The sequence below is a fragment of the Prionailurus bengalensis genome, chromosome A1 (genome assembly GCF_016509475.1).
Source record: "Prionailurus bengalensis isolate Pbe53 chromosome A1, Fcat_Pben_1.1_paternal_pri, whole genome shotgun sequence".
Taxonomy (NCBI): Eukaryota; Metazoa; Chordata; class Mammalia; order Carnivora; family Felidae; genus Prionailurus; species Prionailurus bengalensis.
The window spans coordinates 138,442,481-138,469,326 of NC_057343.1; the positions used below are offsets into that span (position 1 = coordinate 138,442,481).

The 26,846-nt window shown below is 47.0% G+C and overlaps 1 protein-coding gene and 1 long non-coding RNA gene across 3 annotated transcripts in view; one reads left to right on the forward strand and one right to left on the reverse strand.

Annotated features, from left to right (window-relative positions):
• The window catches only part of LOC122489706, an 87,797-nt gene extending 60,951 nt beyond the window's left edge, over positions 1-26,846 (reverse strand). Inside the window, exons 1-2 of the long non-coding RNA XR_006298974.1 lie at positions 26,324-26,846; positions 8,474-8,566 (exon numbers count right to left, since the gene is read on the reverse strand). This is a non-coding gene — a long non-coding RNA (uncharacterized LOC122489706). The remainder of the gene's footprint in view (positions 1-8,473; positions 8,567-26,323) is intronic.
• TMEM171 (transmembrane protein 171) lies at positions 3,004-9,646 on the forward strand. Of its 2 annotated transcripts, none has more exons than XM_043591827.1 (3): positions 3,004-3,719; positions 7,534-7,675; positions 9,373-9,646. In XM_043591827.1, exons 1-3 carry the CDS (start codon positions 3,080-3,082, stop codon positions 9,569-9,571), a joined length of 981 nt encoding a protein of 326 aa, XP_043447762.1. In that variant the 5' UTR covers positions 3,004-3,079; the 3' UTR covers positions 9,572-9,646. The 2 variants fall into 2 exon arrangements, with proteins under 2 accessions (XP_043447762.1, XP_043447771.1); XM_043591836.1 differs by having other exon boundaries at positions 9,376-9,646.

Sequence of the window (26,846 nt, forward strand, 5' to 3'; positions counted from 1 at the left end):
TACTGGAGCTAGGAGCTCCTGCCTGGATGGCTCAGGTATGGAGGACCCTTGTCTCACATTCTAATAGAGCGCAAGTTTCAGGGACCTGGTGTCTCCATAACCCTTTTCTGGTCGGGGAGCTTGCAGCGAGGGACTTGCTCCAGTGACCACCCCCCACCCCCCTTCAAGGTCTCCAGAGGGGCAGGAGTGGCACACGCCGCTGGGTAGACTAGCCCTAGACGGCGTCGTGGCCGAAAGCGCGGCCTCAGGTACGCAGGGCCCAGTCCTGCCTGGGCCACCAGCACATCGGAGAGGGCAGCGGGCGAGTCCCCTTCCCGCGTCTCCCCCTGCCCCAACTCTGGGCCCGGGACCCTGAAGGGAACCGGCTCCCTTCCTGCTGCCTGGATCTCGCAGCGCGCAGTTCGGACAGCCGGGAGGAGAACCTCAACTCGCCGCCCCCTACCTCCCACGGCTGTGGGCCAGCGAAGTGGCGGGGGTGCCCATTTTTCCTGGATTCCTTGCGCGCACGGTCACGGGCGTAGAAGCGGCCAGATCTGCCCGCCCCGGGCTCCAAGGCCGTCCCCCGTCCTCCACTGCCGCGCCGGGCGCGTCTCCGGCCCCGAAGGGCAGCACCCGGCGGCGGCCAGCTCCCGCCAGTCGGCCCTGCCCCGCCGCGCCCCCTCTGGCACCGCCTCCTTCTGTAAATACAGTGGCGGCCCGCCCTCCGCGCCCGGACGCGCAGGTGGGAGCGTGCGGTGCCGGCCGCCACAGGGAGGCCGCGCCTAGCCGGGTGTCCACGGCCAGCGCCGCCTCCCAGAGCGCGTTCCCCCAGGCCCGGGCCAGGCTCCCGGGACGCGCCCCGGCGCAGGCAGCGCGCACGCCCGACGAAGCTTCAGGTAAGCGGCTCGGGTCCCCGCGCTTCTCCGCACTCCCGCGCGGGGTCTGGCGCTGCGCTTTTGGGACCAAGTCTTGGGGCGAGATGCGGCGCCAGAGCCGGAGATCCCGAGCTAAACCCGCAAGGGTGGGAGCCACAGGCGGAACCGCTCGGGGCTGCTGTTGCGCTTCGGCTCCTTAAAACCCACGAAACTACTCCCTGTAAAAGACTTCTGGCTGCCCTTGCCTGGATCCCCAGATGCACCCGAGTTTTAGGCTGGGTGAGATGCCGATGATTTGGAAATGTCCTTTGAAAAATTGTGTTGGGGAGGTGGATTCGGCTTTGGGGACATTAAACGTAGGTTGGTATTTCAAAAAGGTTTACTCTTCTGTTAGTGTCGATGTCTTTGTGTCCGTTTGTGAGTGCATGTATACGAGACAGACTGACTACCCACACGCTATTTTGGATGAGGGATTAATACATATGGCAGGTGTGTAGTCCACTAGTCCATGGAAAAGAGCTACAAGTCCAGTTTGAGGCTTCTATTTACTAGTATTTGGGGATTTGCCTGAAGTCATTTGAAGCCTTGTGACTCGCTTCAGAGTTGAAGGTACCAGAAATTCCTGATAGGACTTTGTAACAGAGAATCACCCTTATCACTGGAACCAGCAAAAGAGATTACATGATCTAGATTTCTTTTTCTTCAATTAGTGCAACCTTGTCTTTAAGTGTTTGTCTCAGCTTATTGCATCTTCATAAATATAGTTTGTCTAGGTCTAAAATGGAAACTTATTTCCCTCCAATATTTCCTTCTCGCCCCAACTTCCTTCTGATTTCAGTGCACATTTTCCTGGAAAAGTACTTCCTAGTGTAAGACCAGCTATTTGCTTTCGTTACCTAAATTAGCTGACCCTCCTTGGGCGTCATTTGGATCTATCAAGATGGCCTTGGCTTTAGAGCCTCAATCTCAATCTCCTTCATATGATCATGGATACAAATGGCACAAAGCATTTTAAGTTTTCTTTCCTTGAGCAAGTAAAAATGGTGTTTACGTTTAGGTTGCTTTTTCCGGTGCCTCAACTTGAAGGGTCCTGGTAAAATATTCCACTCATTAGAGTAAGAAGAGATAACTAGACGGACGATCAAGTCAACATAGTAAACGAGGCACCTTTTTCACAACGGCATAGGGTACCCTTCATATAGGATAATGTAAGCGCGAGGCTTGGTAATCTTGTGGAAGGTACTCTCCCACTTGGTTTCACTGACCTGCTTCTTCCAAAGTCAAGTCCTCTTGCTGTTTAGTGCTCTGTAACTGGTGGTTTTATTGGCTGCTTATTTTTAACTGAGCCTACACCTTTTTTGTGGAAGTGAGAGGCACTTTGGAGGAGGGTGAGTGAGAGGCCATCTGCACGCCTGGGAGGCAAGGCCTCGCCTGACCCGCTGTGCCACACACCCCTGGGTCATCCCAGCCCGGTCAGCCAGGCTGGCGCAGCCCCAGTGCCTGTTTGAGAACTCAAGGGACGAAGTTTGACACAGTTCACTTAAAATCCACCAAATCCACTCTGTTCCTGAACTGCCTTCCCATTCAATTGAAACTGCTGACCTTGGGCCTCCTGGAGATGTGACAGCCTTAGAAAAGGGCTGGGAATGGAAAGTTGCCACAGTCTAAAATAGGAAATGGAAAGTTAGTTACTGAACGAAAATTTACCGACTTAGAAACGTTCGGAGCAGCTGTGATGAAATGTGGGATGTCTGTAAATCAGAAATAATCCCAGTAGTTCTTCCCTCACTCGCCACTGTTTTTTTTCTTTTTTTGTTTTTGTTTTTGCCTGGGGAAGTGAGTTTGTAAGACTCATAACAGGAAAAGCCACGCCCAGTTACGTTTATTGTATGGGTTTTGTTTTTTTAAACATACTCTTAGGTGCATGGTCATTGCATTTCCTCTTCTTGAGTATCTTCATAAAATTACATATTCAAGAGTTTCTGAATGCCGGTGCTTCTGACTCATAAACCAGCTCATTGTTCCCCAGTGTATCCCTTGCATAAAGTTCTGTTCCTATGATTTCATCCCAGTGTGATTTCTGAAATGGCCAGGGCGGGTCAGGAACACCTGTGCCCACTTTAATTTGGTGTTTGGTTACATTTTCAGAGCTGTTGAAACCAACCAACCACTGGAGGGAAGGAAATCCATTCTGCCTGGTTCTGGGGAAGGGGCCTCTTCTGGCCATGTCTCCTGTAGCTGCTGCTGAGCCAGATGGGGTCCAGCCAGACAGGAGTGTCAGCAAGGTCATTTTCTTCCTTTTTGTCTTTGGTGCCATCCTGTTGTGCATGGGAGTCCTGCTCTCCATCTTTGGGTTCCAGACATGCCAATACAAAACCTTCCCAGACTGCAGCATGGTGCTGAAGGTGGCTGGGCCTGCCTGTGCCGCCGTTGGGCTCGGGGCTGTGATCCTGGCCCGCTCCCGGGCACGGCTTCAGCTCCGGGAGGGGCACCTGCGAGGCAGTCAGGCGGACCCCGACCGAGCCTTCCTCTGTGGAGAGAGCCGCCAGTTTGCCCAGTGCCTCATCTTTGGGTTTCTGTTCTTGACAAGCGGCATGCTCATCAGCATACTTGGCATTTGGGTCCCTGGATGTGGCTCCGACTGGGCACAGGAACCCCTGAATGAGACAGACACTGCCGACGTGGAGCCCCAGATCTGTGGATTCCTATCCCTGCAGATCATGGGACCCTTGATTGTACTCATGGGATTGTGTTTCTTTGTGGTTGCCCATGTTAAGAAGAGAAACAACTTGAATGTGGGCCAGGAGGCCTCTGAAGCTGAAGACAGACAGATCCAGAACACGGAGCCTGTCCAGGTCACTGTAGGTAGGTGGCTGTCATTCCTATGCATGCTCATAGCACAGTGGCTGTAGCATCAAGGCTTCACCGGGCTGCCCTCGGGTCTGGCCCAGAGTCTCTCTTTTTTGTGTCTCTCTCTTACACACATGTGCACGCATATGCACATGTGCACAGTCCTGCTGCTGTGTTAAGCCCTGGAAGAATCCTTGTACACCTCATCTCCTCCCAGCAATTCCTTATTATTTAGCAAAAGCACTGGGACATTAAGTTGTGACCTTGACTGAGGTCACAGAGCAAATTAAGAGGAAAGTGACAGAAACTGCTAAGGAGAGCCTGGGAACCTTCTGTCACGTTAGAGACCTGCCAAGTGACATGGCACTTTGTGCCGGCCATGCAGACTCTCATCCCTGGCTATCACTGGCTGGCTGTCCTTGGGAAGTCCTTAACCAATTCTGGCCTTAGTTTACATATCTATAAAATGAGCCTTGCATTGCTGAGATTCCTTGCAGCACTAACATTCTAGGATCCTGTCTGTCCCAAGGCCAGCCATCTTCTATGTTTTGAGGCAGCTTTCTGCAAGGTTTCCCACGTCGTTCTTCGTTTGCTGTCATTTGTGGCTTCAGGATGGAGGTGAAGTTTGGAAATAGTGGCACAGATGAAATTGAACTGTGATCGCACCTGTCACTTCTTTCCCCCATGGAATGCCCAGCCAGGACTTCTGAGTTCTCTGGGTTCTGCAGAACAGATGGAGGAATAGCTCCCAGAGTCGCCCCCCTACAGAACATCAGTAGCTTTTGCCTCAGTTTCACACAGCCAATGAAAAACCCCACTGCTGTTCAGTTTCGCCAATCGCTCTTTTCTTTTTTCAGTCTCCTGCTTTGGAAAGGGAAAAGCTCTCAAGCCGTAGCCTTGACGTCTGCAAGGCTCGGCAAAGAGCATTATGGGACAGGAGCAGAGAAGGAGTGTGGTACACGTTTCTCATGTTCGGGGGGGGGGGTGGTCTGGTGGAAGCAGCAGTATTCACAGCGGGGGGTGCCCTGGACTGCCAGCCTCGCATGGCACTGGCCTTGGAGAGCAGGGCACATGGGTTTACAGACGCATCCTTGAGCCATGGTTGAAGCTCCCGGCTTACTTATTTGTGTATTTATGTATTTATGGGGGCCACACCAATATCGGTTATACATTAATAACAGCTAACACAGACGCAGGGTTCATCCTGGGACCAAATACCCATCCAAGTGTTCTTCAAGGACCTACTCTGTCAAATTCTTTCACACCTACAACCACCCAATGAGGCAGCTACTCTTAGTATCTCCACGTTAGAGATGAAGAAACTGAGGCACAGGGATCTCAAGTAACTTGCCGAGGGCACAGACCAGCAAGTGGCAGAGCCAGGATCCCAACCCAGGCAGGCGGCCACGCACACACCGTGGCCCCCCGTGTAGCACTGGTTTCGCCTAGGGTCCTGGGCAGCCATTACATGGCTAAAGGGCTTACCCTATGTTGTAGATGTTCTCAGTCCTTTTGGGGAACACGGTAAGTCTAAGTAAACACACGTGTTTGATGCTTACAGTCTTCCACTTACTCGGGAGCATTTCGAGGTATGCCCTTGGGGTTTACTATTGGGGGATCTTTGGGGCTCAGCCTCCCTCCTGGTGGCCGGACTTGAGGGGCAGCAGAAAGCAGGGCTGCTGGTGCTGGGACACAGTGACTCCTGGGTGGTCTCATCCTGATGCTGGCTTTTCCGCTTAACCCTTTCAGTACCATCACCCTGTGAAAGTCTGCAGCCTAACTCCTTGTTTTTCTCTCCTTTGATATTATGGGATAGGGTTTACGTTTTCCGCAGCCATGCCTTTTGGTGTAATTGCTAAGACTCCAGATAGACCCTGTCGGTTGATGCTCAGTTCTGCCTTATGAAGGATTGGGGTGCTAAGAGGCAGTCCTTGGCCAAGTCCCAGAATTCAGCTGTTCCTGGAATGGAAGCCCCTCCTCCCCAGACACACGAGATATCCCCGTTGTGGGCACACTCAGTGCCGGGTCCTGGATATACAAGCAGGGCTATGAGCTAGGCCTCCCTTGAGGGATGTCTGCTGTCACCTCCCAGAAGACATCAGGTCCTGGGGGACACAGTGAAAGGGAAATCCAGGGGGGACGGGGCTGCTTTCAGGGAGAGCAGGTTGCAAGGGTGGGGAGGGCGGGGAGCCTCCCTTGCAGAGGGAGGACAAGCAGAGGCTTGGACAAGCCCCAGAGACAGCTGGTGGCTTTGAGCACTTCCTTGTTTGCATTGGACAGGTGACCGGCCTGCTCTAGAGGCTTATTCCCGGGGCCTTTGTTCCACGCTGTGTAATTAAAGTGCACAGTCAGCTTTACTTCCTCTGACCTACCAAGACCTGCGAAAAAAACTACATGAGGATCCCAAGATAACCATTATATGTTATCAAGTTTAGGTTAGCGACGTACATTTTAAGCCCTAGTCGCCATGTGCTCGTGGAGGGAGAGAAAGACTTAACACATTTTTGGCAGGGCTAAGTCCGCTTCGGGGAAGCAGTCGAGGTAATACGGCAGAGAGTGGCCAGCCGGGAGTGTTTCGTCCGACACGTGGATCGGTGCCACTTGCTGGTGGCCTGGGCTTTAAGCACCTTCGCGGGTGTGTTAGAGCTGAGTCAGTCTGCTGTGTGACCAGCACACAAGAACCCAGCCCTGCTGCCCGTTCTCTGAGGCAGGTGCAGTTAGGGATGGCCTGCCGGTCACAGATGTGACAGCCCAGGCCCCCCGGGGCTGGTAACTGGCAAATGGCACCCTGGTAGCGGTAACGAACCTTGTCCTGACCTAGACGGGCGTCAGGTCTGCTGCCCGTACAAACCGGTTGCCTCCCTGTGGTGAATCAAAGTCCTCTCTCCTGCATGTTGCCTAAGCTGTCATTTGGTGCTGCCGGCTTATCAGAGGCTGCCCACGGACCTCTATTTCGGCAGACCTCTGGTGCTGCCGCAGGGCCAGAATGATCTGGGCAACCCCCATGGGACGTTCTGTATTGGATTTGGAGTACAAGGTAGAGTTTGCATCTGGTTTCCACTGTCTCCTCCCCCCAACACGGGATGTGTTCTGGAATGAACAGCAGCAACAGAAAGGCAGACACAAAAACCAAAACCGAAAACAGAAAAACAAGCTTAACTGGAGTGTGACTTTCTCTTGGAAAGCTTGGGTGAAAGGGTGAATAAAAGCTTGTAGAAGGGTGTGTAGCACAGCTTTGGCAGTTGAAAGAGCGGCTGTGGCCTAGCCTGTTGTCATTTGCTCAGAGGCTAACACCGCATGTAAGGAACAAGGCGCCTCATCCAACAGCTCAGTGTCGATGACTCACAATTTCAAATTGAGAAGGAGTCAGCTTTTGCAGCAGGAGACAACCCCAGGAAGCGAATGCTCCACAGAAACGCTTTAGCTCTGACTTGCTAGGAAATAGTGGCCCACTGTTTGAAAAAAACTGTGGTAAACTACAGATCACATGAAATGTACCATTTTAAGCGTTTCTAAGTGCACAGAGGCATTACGTACATCCGCGGTGTTTGGAACCATAACCACTACCAAGTTCTAGAAGTTTTTCATCATCAAGAAGAAACTGTCCCCCGTTAACCATTCATTCCAGTTCCCCCTTGTCCCAGCCCCTGGCTACGTCCACCCTATGTCTCTGTGAATTTGATAGTCCCACTTTTCAATTCTCGAGTTGGCATAGGTGTTCTGACCTTTTACATACATGGGCGAAATGTAACACTAATTTATTTTGCTCTTGCTGATGTGCTTGCATTTCTTTCTCACCTGTTTTCAACGAAATACTGTCTTTCCTCAGGTGATGCCGTGATAATATTCCCACCTCCCCCACCACCTTACTTTCCTGAATCTTCAGCTTCTGCAGTAACCCGAAGTCCTGGGGCTAACGGTTTGCTTCCAAATGAAAATCCACCTTCGTATTACAGTATTTTTACCTATGGGTAAGACTTTGCGTTTGCACTTCAAGAGTAAGCATGTTTAACCTTCTCGGGTCTGTGGCTAAGCTCAGGCCAAATTAGTTTTAAGGCTGCGGTACAGGAATCAACGTTAGAGTGGGAGGATCTTTTTTGCTGACATTGTATCAGAATTATTGCCTTAATAGTAACGGTACCTTTCAGGAAACTGTAGGCAGCACATACGTGAAAAATTGTAAAAGTGGTTATGCCGGGTTAATATGAAGCCTTCTCCAGGTATTTTTATGAGTTCCTAGCATGGGTGAGCCTCCAAATGTTTAACACGTCATCAGCCAGACTGAGCACTGGGCTTTGCCGCTTTAGATCATGGGGAGATATGGGGGTCCCCTAGCGACCTCCAACAGGTACACAGGTTTTCAGTACCTCATGGAGGTACTTGGGTGACTGGCTAAAATCAGCTTGCACCCTGACCTGACCAAGTTTGGCTTCTCTTCTCAATATTCAGTTGTTCCCTGGGCCTCGGAACCTTCTCAGACTGAATGAAGAGAAATATAAGATTCACACTCCCCTCCGCCATGCTCCCCATATGCCACAAATTAAGACGCATACCTGGGGTTAGATTAAACAACATAAATCTAGGTGTTTTTCCTTCCTGCAGAGGGACGCAGCTGAAGGTTTTAGAGACATGGCCATGGGATGCAAGCGGTGCTTGGTGCAGTTCATAATGGGGAAAGGCTGGAGGCGGCCAGACTGGCTGGGAGGCTGACTTTCATGGCCACCGGGATGTCTGGAAACCCCCACTGCTGGGGATGGGTGCTGCCTTACCTGGTCCTTCGTGTTTTAAGGCCCATGTTCTTGTTGTGCTTCAAACTGGGTGGTGAGCTGGAGATCCAACCAGAGATGGATATAGGAACCGTCCTGCAGGGATGAAGGGGAGGTTACGTTCTGGGCATTTGTAGAATTCTGTTAGTGAATTTTTATATTCTTTACTCCAGTGATGAACCTCCCCAAGCCCTAAATAAATGTCTATTGACGTAAAAAAACGACAACAACAACTCCTACTTGCTGCTACCATGATTTCTGTGTGCCGCAGTCTGGCTTTACTTGCATTATCTCATGTAATTCTCATGGGTAGGAGAGTAGGCACTCTGATCATACCCATTTTACAGATGAGGATGCCGAGGCTTAGTGAGGTTACATTACTTGCTCACGATCACACGGCTGGAAAGCGGCGGAGTGGAAATTCAGAGGCAGGTCTGCCTGGTAGAACTCACTCCAGTAACCACTATGCTTTACTGCCTCCCTTCAAGTTTTTGGTTTGATTTAATTTTCTATTTGCCTCGGTCTGTCTGCCTTATGCTAGCTGTCCCGGAAGACAGAAACAGAGAAGAGTCAGGCAGAGAAGAGTAATAACCCTGTGTGTGTGTGTGTGTGTGTGTGTGTGTACTCATTTTGGATGGCACCTATATGTTCCTACCTCGCGTCTTCTCAATGTCAAGGAAAACAAAACAGGGTGAAATTCTCTTAATGTTACAATCAGCTGTAAGGAAAGTAGGGAGTAAGGAATCGAGATATATCTATAAGAAATACAACATGGAAGAAATTACTCCTGAGACCCTTGCAAATGCTCCTAAAAGCTTATAATTAAACGTTTGAAAAGAACCTCATATTTAATGTGTGTCACTATTCTCTCCTTCCTTTCTGTTCTCCTTCCTTCTTTTCAGTAGGACCCCAACTCCTGGGGGCCAAGGTGTGGGCTCTGAGAGAGATTGTGAATCTATATACACCATTTCTGGGTCTCCTTCATCCGCTGGGATCTCGTACACTCCGCATCTCTCCTCTGAACTGCCTCCCAGATACGAAGAAAAAGAAATCGCGGCAACCACATCCTTATCCCCATCTTCTGAGCCTTCCCGACCGTGACTCCAGTTCAATTGTACATAAAATCAATCACTATTTTATATAATTTGTTTTGTAATAAAAAAAAATACAGTGGCATCGGCTCTGTTCTGATTTCCCTGGCCTTTCAGTATCAACATCCATAGCGAACGTTCTGCACTAAGCGCTCTGGACCACGGGAGAGGCAAAGTGCCCATAAGCTGATTCTCTCATTTAGACCTACTACATTCAAGCTGGTAGACGAAGAAACAAAGGTTCCAAGAGGCTAATTAAGTGACCCCGGGTCACACTGCTTCTCAGTGGTGAGGTCGGGTTTTGAACCCATCTAGCTGGGTTCTGAAGGCCAGCCTGTGGCTACCCTGTTTCTGTCAAAGGCTGACCGGAGGCAGCTGTTAATGTTTAGCCTGGCCTATTCTATTTCCAACGTTAACTGCTTCTGAAGCAGAGAAACTAGACGACTCTCCTAAGTTCTTTATTATTTCTTCCTCTTCTTGCCTTTCCTCTCCCTGTCTTCCTTCTTCCTCCTCCTCCTATTCCTCTTTTCTTTCTTCCATCTTGCAAGAAGGTAATTAGGTCGTTTACACGGGGACAGTGACCAGCACGTTGATATCCTGAAGCCTCCTCGTTGTGGAATGACACCGTCAGAAAAGAGATTTCTTGGGCTACTGTGGTAGCTAGATTCTCGTGGAAGGGCGTGCCTTTCGGTTACAACGTATTGGTGCTAGGCTGCCTGGACCACTGGCTTTTATTCTTATAAGGCTACTGATGAACAACAGCTTTTGCACTGTTGGGTGCGAAGGTAAGTATTTCATTCTAGGTATAAACCAGAAATCACCACTAAGTATTAGCAGTTCTACCCGGGAGAAAGTGACTTTGGGAACATAAAAATCTGCGGTAACAGCACTGTTGTGATAATGAAATCACACAAAAACGTGAACTTTTTATGCCTTTACACAAGCCTAACCCCCATAAAAAATCCATATGACCCATGGGGCGCCTGGGTGGCTCAGTCGGTTAAGCGTCCGACTTCAGCTCAGGTCACGATCTCGCGGTCCGTGAGTTCGAGCCCCGCGTCGGGCTCTGGGCTGACAGCTCAGAGCCTGGAGCCTGTTTCAGATTCTGTGTCTCCCTCTCTCTCTGCCCCTCCCCCGTTCATGCTCTGTCTCCCTCTGTCTCAAAAATAAATAAAAGTTAAAAAAAATAAAAATAAAAATAAATCCATATTACCCAGCAGTTACGTGCCCGAAAGCAGAATTTAAGGGCGTTAATGCTCCAGTAGTTTAACCGAAGTCATGACTGATCCCGTGGGAATTGCCACCACCATAAATCATGGGTACCAGCAACGATCTATTTTTGAATTGGACGTTTATTGAACTACTCTTAAAATTCCGTGTGTTTTTTTTTCCTGGAAGGTTAATTATTCACATTTTAAAATTAGAGCCAAGGGTAGATTATGACCACTTCCTTCTGCTGTTATTTGTTTAAAACGATTAAGCTGAAATTTCTAGGTAGACTTCCTACTGAACACGTATGAGTTCTCCTTATATCCAAGACCTTTTAGTGGCTCAAAGCTGGGGTTTGTAACTGGGTATTTTCCCTTTCTATGCTAATATAATTGAAATGCAGTTAGAAATTCATGGGTGTAAGTCTGACCTTCTAGTTAGGAAGTCTCTTCTACCTCTGTTGTTCTCGGTGGCATTGAGGAAGGTGGAGACTGAAGAAGACAGAGCATTGAGACAGGTCCCTGGGGTGAAGATGTTTATTGAAGGACTGACGTCACAGTGGAGCTGGGGCTAATCATGGAGTCACGGAAGATCCATCCTTTGCCTATCCAGGTTCTGGCAAAGGGTGACAGCTTCTGAAAAGCCACCTAGTGGACTGTTACTTGTTTCGTTTTTTCCTGCGTATGTATCAACATTGTTTTATTTATTTTTTTTTTTTTTAAATTTTTTTTTTCAACGTTTTTATTTATTTTTGGGACAGAGAGAGACAGAGCATGAACGGGGGAGGGGCAGAGAGAGAGGGAGACACAGAATCGGAAACAGGCTCCAGGCTCCGAGCCATCAGCCCAGAGCCTGACGCGGGGCTCGAACTCACGGACCGCGAGATCGTGACCTGGCTGAAGTCGGACGCTCAACCGACTGCGCCACCCAGGCGCCCCTCAACATTGTTTTAAATCGAGGTAAAATTCACATAACACGAAACGAACCATTTTTCAGGTGAACAGTTCGGTGGCATTTAGTACATTTACCTGTTGCATAGTCACCTCCTCTATCTCACTCCAAAATATTTTTATTACCCCAAAAGGAACCCCACGCAACAGTCACTCCTCGTTGCCTCCCTCCTCCCCAGCCCCCGGCAACCACCAATCTGCTTCTGTCTTGGTAGAGTTACGTTTTCTAGGTATTTCATGATATTTTTCAGATTCATCCACATCATCGTCCATATCAGTACGAGCATCTATTGGAATGCCTGTGTGAATTCTTTTGGTCATATACCTAGGCACGGAATTGCTGGACCATGCTGACTTAAATGAAAACCTTTTCGCACAGAGGCTGGACCTTTTCTGTTCCCACCAGCAATGTGTGCGAGTTCCAATTCTTCCACGTCCTCACCCGCGCTTGTTATTTTTTGTTATTATTATTATCACCACCATCATCATCGCCACCCTGGTTACTATGAAATGGTACCTCATTCCGGTTTTCGTTTGAATTTCTCCAGTGACCGATAACATGGAACATCCTTCCAAGGGTGTCACTTGTTTTTGAATACCAAAACGTTATCATCAGTGGCATAGAAAATCTCACTCCTGATTTCCCTCCTGTGGTGGCGGGAGGTGTGAAAGCCACCTTCTGGCAAACAGTGACGGGCTCTGCAAGTTCAGGTGGGACGATCCACACAAGGCACACTGTTTCCACGCTGCCTCCATGCCATGAAAACCTCTTCTTGTGGATTCTTCATCTTCTCCCGGGGTCAGTTAAGTGGACTAACCCCTACTAAAACTAAAGCAAATTTTGGACTAGGTAAGGTCCCTTTGCTATTTCTTCACTTTACAAACTAAGGAAGAATGCAGCAGGCAGGCCATGGGAAGCAGCTTTTCAGAGGATGAGAGCTGAGGGGGGAGCAAGGATGTGCTCATCCAATTTATACCCGAGAGGCGGCAGTGGGGTGGGGCGAGGCCCCTGGGACAGGTGTCCTGTGACTGTGTCATGTGACTGTTGGCCTTCTGATTTGGTTGCTGGGCAGAGAACTATCGCCATGTGGGTGGTAGATAGCCCCTGAAGGGGGATATCATTCCAGGGCAGGTCATAGTAAAGTAATGGATCTAGAGATAGGAAGGGAACCTTGGAAGGTGGCCTTAGGCAGGCAGAAGAGACACGGTAGTCTGGCGGGATCTATGAGGGTCCACATGGATAAGAACCCCTATAACTATTGAAAAGGTTAATGGCCGGGTTCCATTCCAGACTGGGCCAATAAATCCAAATCTCCAGGGGAGTAACATCTATCATCTCGGGATCTGCAAAACACTGCCAATGGGGACCACAGAAACTGCAGACGCAATACCTAGTGGGCCGGAATATCTGGGATTATGAGCCCCTATGACTTCTACGCCTTCCAGAGAGGCCTGTTGACTGAGCCCGTCCCCGTGCTGAGGGTCCTAAAAGGGAAGGATGTGGGTTTACCATCAGCCCCCCAGTGTTGACGGGGGCTGCACACGGTCTCCCTAGCCCAGCCTTCTAGGCAGCCCAGCCAGTGATTCGGGAGACAACCCCGAGGGTGTGGGGAGATGACGTCAGAGGCCCTCGCTTCTTTCATGTAGGGAGACTTCCGGTAGTTCCAGACTGGGAGACCTTGGACTCATTTATTAGGGAAGGCATGGGTTTATCTTTGCTTCTTCGTGTTGGATGAAGTCAGGACTGCTGGGTGCCTACAACTGCAAGCATCAACGATGTCTGTCAAGATGAGGCAGAGTGGAGGTAAAAGGTAGCCAGGTTGAAATGGAAAATGCTTGACAATGTCCGAGTGGGAAATAGTAGGAGAACAGTAGGAGTCTTGCTTCCTCGAGGGGCCTCCCGGCCTCTGATGGTCAGTGACGAGAGCTCCCCAGTCAGTGTGGTAGGCTGGGCTCTGCCCTGCTGCCACGCTGGACATGGGACACCCTGATCCTCCAGCCTCTGCTGTAGGAACTTCTCCAAAGAAGAGACGAGCTGGGAAGCATGCTGTGGGGGTGGCGGGCAGGCCGGAGGGGTGAAATGTCCTCTGACTGTTGGTGGGGAACCATGCATGGTCAGTCTGCTTCATGCCACGCGCGCTCCTGGGATCTTGCATAGCTTGGATTCCTGGAGCATCATGCATGCTGCCACCAGCCTGAGGGCCACAACAAGAACAGAGCGGAAGGCTTGCCTGCAGCTTTCCCTAGTAGGAAATGCTTTGTGGGGATGGGGGAGATTCCAGCTGGGTGAAGCATGTGACTGCTTGGAAAGGATATCTGTCCCCCACCTCACTCAGGAGAGTGCCCCTGCCCAACCAGGGCTGAGATGGGGTCAGTGATTTAACCACTCTGGCTGCTCTCTGGAGGCTGCTTGGGCCTGAAGGGGCCAGAAGTTCAGCAGGGTGAGCTGGGGGTAGATGAGCCACCACTGCTGTTGTGTGCCAAACCACTCAGACGACACTTATTTAAAGGCCATGAGGCACTAACGTGCCTCCAAGATTCTCTTCTCAGGCTCTGGAACTTTCCTCCTCCCTCCTGGTGCTCAGGCAGTAAAGTTGCTAGGAAGGAGCCTCCCCACCGGTGGCTCTCTCCTGGGGACCTGCAGGGTTGGGGCAGAAGCCCGGGTCTGACAGGTGCTAGGCCAGGCCAAGCTGCTTCCCTCCTGTGTCTGCTCCCTGCTACCCTGTGAGCAGTAACAGGTTATCTCAGGTCCTGCTGGTACAGGCTGGCAGAGCCTGATGTCCTTCACGACGCCTGTGCCCTTTATGGCTGTGCACCTTTGCTAAAGGGACCTTGACGCCCAGTTATATGTGGCCATCGGCTGGTCACTGCTCTGTTCCTGCCCTGGCCCATTTCAGGGGGTGCCCTTCAGCCCCAGAAGGGAACTAGAATCGCAGTTCAGCTCCTAGAAGTGTCTCCTCTTTCCATAGTAGATTCCTGGCTTTGGGATTCTTTCTCCGTTTGAATTGTCATTCGGTATTACTACTAATGAAACTAATGAATAAACTAAAAGATTTTTGAAGTTTTTTAAATCCTTAAAATAGATTTCGCTAAGCACAAATGTAAATTTAGAGCAGTACATTGGAAGTCACTTAAATAATTATTTTTCTTTGTATCACTAATTTGATATACAATTTGGGTCACTAATCTCCATTGACATTTAGGGTTAGTTTTTTTTTTAAACTTTATTATATTTGAGAGACAGAGACAGTGCATGAGCAGGGGAGGGGCAGAGAGAGAGGGAAACACAAAATCTGAAGCAGGCTCCCAAGCTGTGAACTGTCAGCACAGAGCCCTATGCAAGGGCTCAAACTCACGAACCGTGAGATCATGACCTGAGCCAGAGTTGGACACCTTAACCAACCGAGCCACCCAGGTGCGCCCAGTTTTATTTTTTAATTCAGTTTCTGAACACGTAAAGCACATACTGTATTAAGAGGTGTGCATCGAGAAGTCTTGGTTGTATCCTTTTTCTCACCTACCCTTTTCCATCAACCCCATCTAGGTCATTATTCCTTCTGTTAGTTTCAGTTGTCTCCTTCCAGTGTTTTTTTTAATTTTTATTTTTATTTTTTAACGTTTATTTATTTTTGAGACAGGGAGAGACAGCATGAATGGGGAAGGGTCAGAGAGAGAGGGAGACACAGAATCTGAAGCAGGCTCCAGGCTCTGAGCTGTCAGCCCAGAGCCTGATGCAGGGCTCGAACTCACGGACCTCGAGATCATGACCTGAGCCGAAGTCGGATGCTTAACTGACTGAGCCACCCAGGCGCCCCTCCAGTGTTTTTTTTTTTTTTGATATATATTTTGCAATACATATTTATATATATGTTTTATATATGAATACTAATACATATTGCAAAATATGTACCAATATATATCCGGTATAAAATACTATAGCATGTAGTTTACGATATGCTAATTTTATAGACGTGTATATATATATATATGTACGCACAACACACACACACAAACATACGCTGCTCTGCATCTTGCTTTTTTCATCTAACAAGGTCTGCTGACAATGACTCCATACGTAGGGATCTTTATCCTTTTTTGGTATAGCTACATGGCCCCCTCGTGTGTGAATATACTGTAGTTTATTCAACCATTCCTCTAATTATGGACATTTAGATTGTTTCTAATCTTCTAATGTTAGAGATAATATCACAGTGAATGACCTTGTGCTTACAGTGCTTGTGACCAGAGAAGGTATGTCTTCAGTGCCAGCCTCGAGGAATGGTGCCATTCTCAACAGTCAATGCGTAGGTCATTGTGTTAGATGCTGCCACATTTTCCTCCACGAGGTGTGTGCCCTTCTATACTCTGATCAGCAACATACACAGGCGCCTATCTCGTTACCACTTCAACACCGGAATGTGTTACCCAAATCCAACTTTTGGATTTTGGCCCATCTGAAAGGTGAGAGATCCTATTTCAGGGCAGTTCTAATTTACATTTCCTTGTGAGTGGAATTGGGAATTTTTTCAAATACCAAGAGCTTTTTGAATCTTCTTTTCTGGGCACTATTTCCGTACGTTGCCCATTGTTTCCTGGGTTCTAGCCTAACTGAAAAAAAATTTTTTAACTCAAATCTTTGTTGATTCGAGCAAAGTCACTTTTCATTCTTACCTTCCACAGAGATGTCAGATACAAACTCCATTAACAAGGAGTCATCATTAGGACTGTCCTCTGCTCCCTCATTCCCAAACTCACTCTAATCCAAAAAGTACTGGTGATCACTTACATTTTAACCTGTTCTCATAGTTCCTGTTGAGTTGACTGGGGTAATCTGGCACCAAAGCATCGTTTCATTATTTTTCAAAATCATGGCCAGTCAGTTGATTCTGTTGGAACATGGTGTTAATGAAATAAAGGTGCTGGTTCTGATACCCATATGTGCCGTCGGCTCTACATTTAGAAAAGCTGTTCCCCTGCCAGGAGTGGGGCTGCCCAGCTGCCTTCCATTCAGACAGAAGTCTCAAAAGAACACTCTGTGGGTAAGGAAGGGGCAGTGGCGTCATCTCCAAACATAGTCCCCCCAGGGGAGTGGATGCCCCAATTCCTGATTCTTTGGAAGCTCGGTGTAGGTTTCTGCCTGGGAATTTCACTGTGAGGTCAGCAGCCAGTTGAGAAGACACATGCGTCAAACGGGACAGCACGCACAACCCTGCATGGTGTTGTTTTCAAGCTGGCTGCCTCAACTGGAGTGGCACATGGGGCTCACTCAGTAGCAGTCCAGAACTGTGTGCAAAGCCCCTGTAACACTTACTTGTTGCCACATAACAAATTACCCCAGGACAACAAGCTTACCATGACAATAAAAATATATTGTCTCTCGTGTTTTGGTGGGTCAGAAATTCAGGAGCAGTTCAGCTGAGTTGTTTGGGCCTATGGCCTCTCCTGAGGTTGCAGTCAAGATGTCACCTGGGGTCACAGGCCTCTGGCATGACTTGACAGGGGCTGAAGAGCCCAATTCTGAGATGGTCTCTCATAGGGCTGATGCTGGCTGTTGTCAGGAGGCCTCAGTTCCTCTCCACGGGGACAGCCACAGGGCTGCTGGAGTGTCTTTGCAATGTGATGCCTGCCTTCCCTCAGAGCAAGAGATTTCAGAGAAAGCCAGGAGGAAGCTTCAGTGCTTTTCAGGATCTCGTCTTGACTCCAAACGTCATCATGTCTGCCCCATTCTGTCTGTGAGAAGCAAGTCCCTGGGGCCAGCCCACACTCAAGGAGAGAGGAATTAACTCCATCTTTTCAAGGGAGGTGTCTCAGAGAATTTGTGGACATATTTTTAAATCGCCACTGTCCCTGAGGCCAAGAGGTTTCTTCTCCCATACCTAAAGGGCTGCCTGACCCCTGGGCTGTAAGGCGTGTCTGCCTTTCTAGTAAGTCCTGGGAAATGCAGCCATGTCCCAGGTGGATGGCTCCCCACCCCTTAGGAAGGGACTTTCATCACATCTACTTTCCTTTGACCTATTTTTAACAATGGAACTGGTTAAAAATGCAGGTTGGACCTCACCAAGAGATTCTTTCTATTTCACTGAGTCTGAGGGGCTGGTGAATTTTTACAGCTACTTCCGATCAAGCAAGCCCTTTGGCCCTGGCCCAGAAAGACAGAGTGAGGCATTGGCTTTTCACCACTGTGGTTTCTGTCCTGTGTGGTTTCTGTCCCAACAGCCCTGTCCTGCCCCACCCCACTGAGGGCAGGCTGGACCACCTCACTGGGCCTTTCAGGGCACTCAGAGATGCACATGGCAAAGGGTGAGCCCACGACGGATCCCGGATGGATGGAGGATGAATGGGTGAGCGGAGGAATTCATCAGTCATCGAAGCACCGTTGTACTGATTTTGACAATCCTTTTTTAGAAGTTAATCTTCCCAATATTACCTAAGACAAATTCTTGCCAAAACACATTTACCCTTTCATGAAGCTTCTTGACCTAATTATTAACAATTTATTTAAAACACACACACACACACACACACACACACACACACACACACACAGGGGATGAAGGAATGTGTCACACAATACCTTGAGAAAATAACTACATGCACCCAGAATTGGGGGAATTCAATAAGATGACTGGCTTGGACACTTGAAAGAGTCTATGTCATGGAGGGAAAAACAGGCCAAGGTCCTGTTCTAGATCAAAGGCTGCCAAACTATGACCCACAGGTCAGCGGTCTATTTTTGTAAATAAAATTTTATTGGAACGCTGTCATACTTATTAGCTTACGTAGTGTGTGTGGCTGCTTTTGTGCTAGTGACACAGTTGAGTGATTGCAACAGAAACAGTGTGGCCTACAAACCTGCAGTGTTTACTCTCCTGCCCTTTCAGAAAAAGTTAGCTGACCCCTGTTCTAAATTAAGAGACCAGTGACTCTTCTACTCCAACCAATGACAGAGTAAGTAGTCCTGGCTAGCCACTCTGTCACACAATTAGAGCAGCAGATGAGACATATTAAATAATTGTTCTCAGACGTGAAATAATTGGCAGCACAGGGCTGGGCTTTCTGAGAGAAAGGAAACAAACAAAGTGAGTCTACAGTCACCCAGGCTTTCTACCAGAGGCATTTGCATTTCCCAACCCAGGGAGGGGGACACAAACAGAATACAGAGTTCTCACAGAGCTGACAAGACAGATCATTGGAGAGTGGGGAGGCTGAGGCAGCTGGAATTTCCACCGGTGAATATTTTTTGAGGAAGAAACTAACCAAAGAAGGGGTTTCGGGCCATGGGATCCTCTCTGAGTCTTTGGCTAAATACCAGGTCGTGCATGTGTCTGGGGGAGACAGCAGCAGCCTGGCCAAAAAACCACCATCCAGGAAAGAAAGGGTACCGTGGAGCCGTAAACATAACAACTCCTGGAGCTCACACAGAGTTGGGAGATGATTGAGTTTTGACCAGCCAGAGGGGAAAGGCCTCCTGGAACACCAAGGACTTTCAGTAGACTATCAAAAAGGCCACACTTCAGGATTAGGACTAACTAGCTACTCTAGATCTATCTCAACGAAGCTTAAAAGTAAGTCTTCTGGGTGCCTGGGTGGCTCAGTCGGTTGAGAGTCTGACTTGAGCCCAGGTCGTGATCTCACAGTGTTTGAGCCCCGCGTTGGGCTCTGTGCTGACAGCTCAGAGCCTGGAACCTGCTTTGGATTCTGTATCTCCCTCTACCTCTACCCCTCCCCTGCTTGCGGTCTGTCTCTGTCTGTCTCTCAAAAACTAAAGTAAAAAATTAAAAAAAAAAAAAAAGTAGGTCTTCAAAGAATCAAGTTAATCCATGTATAAATTAACTATCCGTGAAAACAAAACTTAACCGTATTTAAAGAGGACAACAAGGATAGATACCTTTGACTCTTTATTCCAATTTTACCAAGAACTTTAATCATGAATGGATTTTTTGAATTTTGTAAAATGATTTTTCCTGAATCCTTTTCTTTTTCTGTAATAAACTTTTTGGTAAATGACTGAATATTTCCCACCTAAGATCAGAAACAAGGAAGGAAGTTTTCTTTCACCATTTCTAGTGAACGTTCTGCTGGGGTCCTAGCCAGTGCAAACAGGCAAGGGAAGAAAGAGCCCACACATTGGAAAGGAAGAACTAAAACATGGTTGTGAACATAGAAAACCCTCAGAATTTCACAGAAAAGCTACGAAAACCAAAAAGTGAATCTAGTAAGGATGGAAAACACAAGGTCAATATACAGTAAGCAACTGTATGCCTGTATTTCAGCACAAACAAGTGGGAAATGAAGTGTTATTTACAATGTCAAAAAATGTTTCAGATAAATTTATATATCAATGTACATATGTGTACACACACAGTGTACTGAAAACAACAAAACACTGTTGAAATTGAACAAGCTCTAAATGAATGGACAGATTTTCCATGTTCAGAGATTCAAAGAATCAATGTTGGCAAAATGTCAGTTTTCTCCAGTGATTTATAGATTCAAAGTAAACCCACTTACAATCTCAACAGGCATTTAAAAAAATAAAAACCAGGAAGCTTATTATAAAATTTATATGAAAATGTAAAGGACCAGAAGATTTAAAATAATTCTGGAAAAGAACAAATGTGGAAGGCTTACACGTTGATTTCAAGAGCTACTGTAATACCTTGGTAATTGTTGTGATATTGGCATGGGATAGACAATGGGTTAGAGTCCGGAAGTAGATCCATATATCTATGATCAACTTATTTTACATGTTATTTTTCTTCTTTTTGAGAGAGAGAGAGATAACATGAGTGGGGGAGAGGAGCAGAGGGAGGGATGGGGGGAGAGAGAGACAGAGAGAGACAGAGACAGAGAGAGAGAGAGAGACACAGAGAGAGAGAATCCCAAGCAGGCTCCATGCTTAGCACGGATCCTGATGTGGGACTCAATCCCATGACCCTTGGAGTATGACCAGAACTGAAGCCAAGAGTCAGATGCTCAACAGACTAAGCCACCCAGGTGTCCCCAGTTTATTTTTTTCAGGTAATCCAATGGGAAAAATATATTCTTTTCAACAAATGGTGCTAGAATATATGGAAATGGTGCTAGAAGATATGGATATATGTATGAAAAAAATCCTAACTCCTGTCTTACACTATATATAAAAATTAAATGGATTATAGGGCTACATGTAAAAGCTAAAACTACAATATTTCTAGAAAAAACAAAGAAGAAAATCGTTCTAATCTTGGGGTAGGCAAGGATTTCATAGACAGGATATAAACAAAGTACCAATCTTAAACGAAAATATTGATAAATTGGACTTTACCATAAATAAAAACTTCTCCTCAAAACACACCATTAAGAAAATGAAAAGCCCAAGTCATTGGAGGAAAATATTAATCACACATAAAACTGGGGCATTTATGGGGCAATAATGCATACAACTGAGCCTGCGTGGCTCAGTCTGTTGAGTGCCTGATTCCTTTTTTTTTTTTTAATTTTTTTTTAAGTTTATTTATTTTTGAGACAGAGAGAGACAGAGCATGAACGGGGGAGGGTCAGAGAGAGAGGGAGACACAGAATCGGAAGCAGGCTCCAGGCTCTGAGCCATCAGCCCAGAGCCCGACGCGGGGCTCGAACCCACAGACCGCGAGATCGTGACCTGAGCCGAAGTCGGACGCTTAACCGACTGAGCCACCCAGGCGCCCCGAGTGTCTGATTCTTGATCATGCCTCAGGTTATGCTCCCTCAGTGGGCTCCATGCTGAGTATGGAGCCGGCTTGAGATTCTGTCTTAGTCTCTGCCCCTCTCCCTAGCTTGCACTCCCACTCTCTCTCTCAAACAAACAAACAAATAATAATGAATAAACCTGGCAAAAATGCATAGGTGCACATCAATAACAAATAACCCAAGTTTTAAAGGGCAAATATTTTAACAGACAGTTGACCTTTGAACAACGTGGGGGCTGAGACGCCATCCCCTGTGTGGTCAAAAATCTGTGTATAGCATTTGACTCCCCCAAAACTTAACTACGATTAGCTTATTGTTGTTGACCCGAAGCTTTAACTCATAACATCAATAGCCAATTAACACATATTTTGTATGTTATATGTATTATGTACTGTATTCTTATAATACAGTAAGCTAGAGAAAAGAAAATGTTAGGAAAATCATACGGAAGAGAAAATGAATTTACTATATTGTAAGAAATCTGCATAAACGTGGACCTGCCCACTTCAAGCCCATATTGTTCAAGGGTCAGCTGTACTATATATATGAGCGATAGACACATGAGAAGATGTCCAGCTTCCCTAGCGATCTGAGACATACAAATTAAACCGTGCTGATGTTTAAAAAAAAAAAATTAAAGAAAAAAAAAAAGGGGGGCGCCTGGGTGGCTCAGTCGGTTGAGCGTCCGACTTCGGCTCAGGTCATGATCTTGCAGTCCGTGAGTTTGAGCCCTGTGTCAGGCTCTGGGCTGACAGCTCAGAGCCTGGAGCCTGCTTCGGATTCTGTGTCTCCCTCTGTCTCTGCCCCTTCCCCACTCATGCTCTGTCTCTCTCACTCTCACAAATGAATACATGTTAAAAAATTTTTTTAAACCACCCTGAGATCACTACACACCCAATAAAATGCCAAAAAGCAAAAGATAGTATTAAGCACTGGTGAGGATATAGAGAAACTAGAAGTCTCATATGTTCCCAGTAAGAGCGTAAAATGTTGAAACACTTTGGGAAACACTTCAGCAGTTTCTTATAAAGTTAAACGTTCAGGGGCGCCTGGGTGGCGCAGTGGGTTAAGCGTCCGACTTCAGCCAGGTCACGATCTCGCGGTCCGTGAGTTCGAGCCCCGCGTCGGGCTCTGTGCTGACAGCTCGTAGCCTGGAGCCTGCTTCAGATTCTGTGTCTCCCTCTCTCTCTGCCCCTCCCCCGTTCATGCTCTGTCTCTCTCTGTCCCAAAAAAATAAATAAACGTTGAAAAAAAAAATTTAAAGTTAAATGTTCATTAACTACATCATCCAGCAATTCTACCTCTAGATTTTTACCCAAGAGAAATGAAGACATAGGTCCACAAAAAGACTCCTACATGAATGTTCATAGTAGCTAATCATAATAGCTTAAAACTGAAAATAATCCAGATGTTCATCAATGGGTGGATGGATAAACGGGTAATATTCATATAATGGAATATTACTCTGCAACAACAAGGTACAAACTACTCATATACCCAACAATATGGTGGATTTCAAAAATATTATGCTGAGCAAAAGAAGTCAGATACACAAGAATATGAGCTGTATTATTGGACTTCTGAAGTTCTTGATCAGGCAGAGCTATCTACAGTAATAAAATTCAGATCAGTGGTTGCCTGGGGCAGGGTGGGAATGGGTGATTGGTTGCAAAGATGGCATGAGGGAACATTTTCTTTTTTTTAATTAAAAAAAATTTTTTAATCTTTATTTTTGAGAGACAGAGAGAGAGCATGAGCAGGGGAGGGGCAGAGAGAGAGGGAGACACAGAATCTGAAGCAGGCTCCAGGCTACGAGCTGTCAGCACAGAGCCCGACATAGGCTTGAACTCAGGAAACATGAGATCATGACCCAAGCTGAAGTTGGACGCTCAACTGACTGAGCCACCCAGGTGCCCCAGGGAACATTTTCTATATTTTGTTTGGAGTGGATGTTGTGAAGGTGTGTGTGTGTGTGTGTGTGTGTGTGTATGTATTTCTTTTAAAAAATGTTTATTTATTTTGAGAGAGGGAGAGAGAATGCATGTACATGCTCATGAACAGGGGAGGAACAGAGAGGGAGGGAGAGAAAGAATTTCAAGCGGGCTCTGTGCTAACAGCACAGAGCCCAATGCATGGCTGGATCTCATGAGCTGTGAGATCATGATCTGAGCCGAAACCAAGAGTTGGATGCTTAAATGACTGAGCCACCCAAGTGCCCCATATATATTTCAAAAAAAAAAATGTATATATATATATATATATTTATTCCAAACCTCAAACTGCACACTTAAAATGGATATGTTAAAATTACGTTAATTTTACATCAGTAAAAACTTTAGGGGTGCCTGGGTGGCGCAGTCGGTTAAGCGTCCGACTTCAGCCAGGTCACGATCTCACGGTCCGGGAGTTCGAGCCCCGCGTCGGGCTCTGGGCTGATGGCTCAGAGCCTGGAGCCTGTTTCCGATTCTGTGTGTCCCTCTCTCTCTGCTCCTCCCCCGTTCATGCTCTGTCTCTCTCTGTCCCAAAAATAAATAAACGTTGAAAAAAAATTTTTAAAAACTTTTAAAAAGTAGACTAAAAAGAAATAATGACAAACTGTAATGTGTCAATCTCAGCTGAATTCTAATTTAGTGAAAACAAAGCTATAAAAGATTCTTAGGATGATTGGGAAATTTTAAATAGGGCATGGCTCTTAGATAATATTACAGAATGATTGTTAATCTTCTTAGGTATGATCATGTTTTTGTGGTTGGAGAGAAGCATGTCCTTATTCTTTTTTTTAAATTTTTTTTTCAACGTTTATTTATTTATTTGGACAGAGAGAGACAGAGCATGAACGGGGGAGGGGCAGAGAGAGAGGGAGACACAGAATTGGAAACAGGCTCCAGGCTCTGAGCCATCAGCCCAGAGCCCAACGCGGGGCTCGAACTCCCGGACCGCGAGATCGTGACCTGGCTGAAGTCGGACGCTTAACCGACTGCGCCACCCAGGCGCCCCGAAGCATGTCCTTATTCTTAGGTATATTCTTAGCTGAAGTATTTAGGATCGAAATATCATGACATCTACCACTTACTTGCCAATGGTTCAGTAAGAACAAAAACACGTACCCCTTTCTTACATAATACACAAAAATAAACTCAAAATGGATTAAAGACCCAAATGTAAGACCTGAAACCATAAAACCCCTAAAAGGAAACGGGCAGTAATCTCTCAGCTATCTGCTGAGCAACACCATCTCCTCAGGCAAGGGAAACAAAAGCAAGGTATTGGGACTACATCAAAATAAAAAACTTCTGTACGATGAAGGGAGCCATCACCAAAAAGAAAAGGCAATCTACTAGAGGGGAGAAGATATTTGCAGATGACATGTCTGATAAGGTGTTAACATCTAAAACATATACAGAACTTACACAACTCAATACCAAAAACCCCCAAACAATCCAATGAAGAAATGAGCAGAGGATCTGAACAGGCATCTTTTTTTTTTTTTAATTTTTTTTTCAACGTTTATTTATTTTGGGGACAGAGAGAGACAGAGCATGAACGGGGGAGGGGCAGAGAGAGAGGGACACACAGAATCGGAAACAGGCTCCAGGCTCTGAGCCATCAGCCCAGAGCCCGACGCGGGGCTCGAACTCCCGGACCGCGAGATCGTGACCTGGCTGAAGTCGGACGCTTAACCGACTGCGCCACCCAGGCGCCCCTGAACAGGCATCTTTTCAAAGAAGATATCCAAATGGCCAACATACATATGAAAAGATGCTCAACATCACTCATCATCAGGGAAATACAAACCAAACCCACAATGAGATACCGCCTTCCACCTGTCAGAATAGCTAGTATAACAAAGTCAAGAAATAACAAGCACTGGTGAAGATGTAGAGAAAAAGGAAACCCGAGCACTGCTGGTGGGAATGTAAATTGATACAGCCACTCTGAAAAACTGTATGGAGGTTCCTCAAAAAATTCAACATAGAAATACCATAGGATCCAGTAATTCCACCAGTGGCTATGTGCCCAAAGAAAACAGAAACACTAATTTGAAAAGATAGATACACCCAGATGCTTACTGTAGCATTAATTACAATAGCCAAGATATGGAAGCAGCCCAGTGTCCATTGATAGAGGAGTGGATAAACATGTGGCATACACACACAATGGAATATTATTCAGCCATTAAAAAGAATGAAATCTTGCCATTTGCAACAGGGATGGAACTTGAGGCTATAATCCTAAGTGAAAGCAGTCAAAGACAAATATCGTATGATTCCACTTCTATGTGGACTCTAAAAAACAAAACAAAACCAAACAAAACATAGGAACAGACTAATAAATAGAGACCAAACTGGTGGTTGCCAGAGGGGAGGAGGGGTGAGAGGGTGGGTGAAACAGGTGAAGGAGATTATAACTTCCAGTATAAAATAAATCAGGCACAGAGATGAAAAGTGCCGCATAGGGAATATGGGAGTCAAAAATATTGTAATAAGGCTGTATGGTGACAGCTGGTGACTACCCTTACCGTGGTGAGTGCTGAGCGACGTACAGAATTGTTTTAAAAAATGCACACAAAAACAGCGAGACGAAACAGACCTGGCAGATATGAATAATTGCTGAAGAAGGTGGGGGGGGGGTGTGGTATATAGATTTTCACTGCAGTTTCTGACTTTTCAGCATTACATAACAATAATCATAACAACAATAACAACAACCACTGGGGGTTGGGGGGCGGGGGAAGCTAATGTTGAGGTGTTAGGTTTCCTCTTAAGTCTACAAGTTTTTCTTAGACCCAGACAGATACTTATGAGGACAGGGCGAGAGTCGTGATTTTCTCTGAATTCTTCTAACTGCTTGTTTTTGAACAGAATCCCAGCAACAAAGAGCATTACGAATACCTGTTTGCCTTCTGGCTTCTTTGGCTGCTCGCTGGTGCAGGGAGACTCTCAAAACGTGTGTCAGGAGCACCAGGGCTGGGGCCACCTCTCTGCTGGCCTTGGCAGGAGGGAGGTGAATGGTTAGTTACCCACCCTGCATTGTTGAACCTTCTCTGAGCCTGCACGGGGCTCTCCCTGCAAGTCTTACAGCAAATGCAAATGCACGGCGTTGAGGGGAACAAGGCCCAGGTGACACTGTTTGTTAAACAGCGAAAACCTGCTTTACACCGGCACCTTATATAAGGCTACACACGTCTTACAAAAGGTTACATTTTGGCATAAAAATGCCTCCCTCGGACCTACCCTGACACACTGCCCAGGGCTTTTTTGGCAAGTGAGGTCCTGGAGATGGTGAGGGAAGGGTAAGAAATCTGGAAGCTCTTTCTCAGCAAAGGGTGCCTTTCACAAGTAGGGGGAGGAGCCAGCGAAGAGAGGAGAGCAGAGTCTCAAGGGGAGGAGTCTGTGCCTTCTCAGGTGCGGTGTG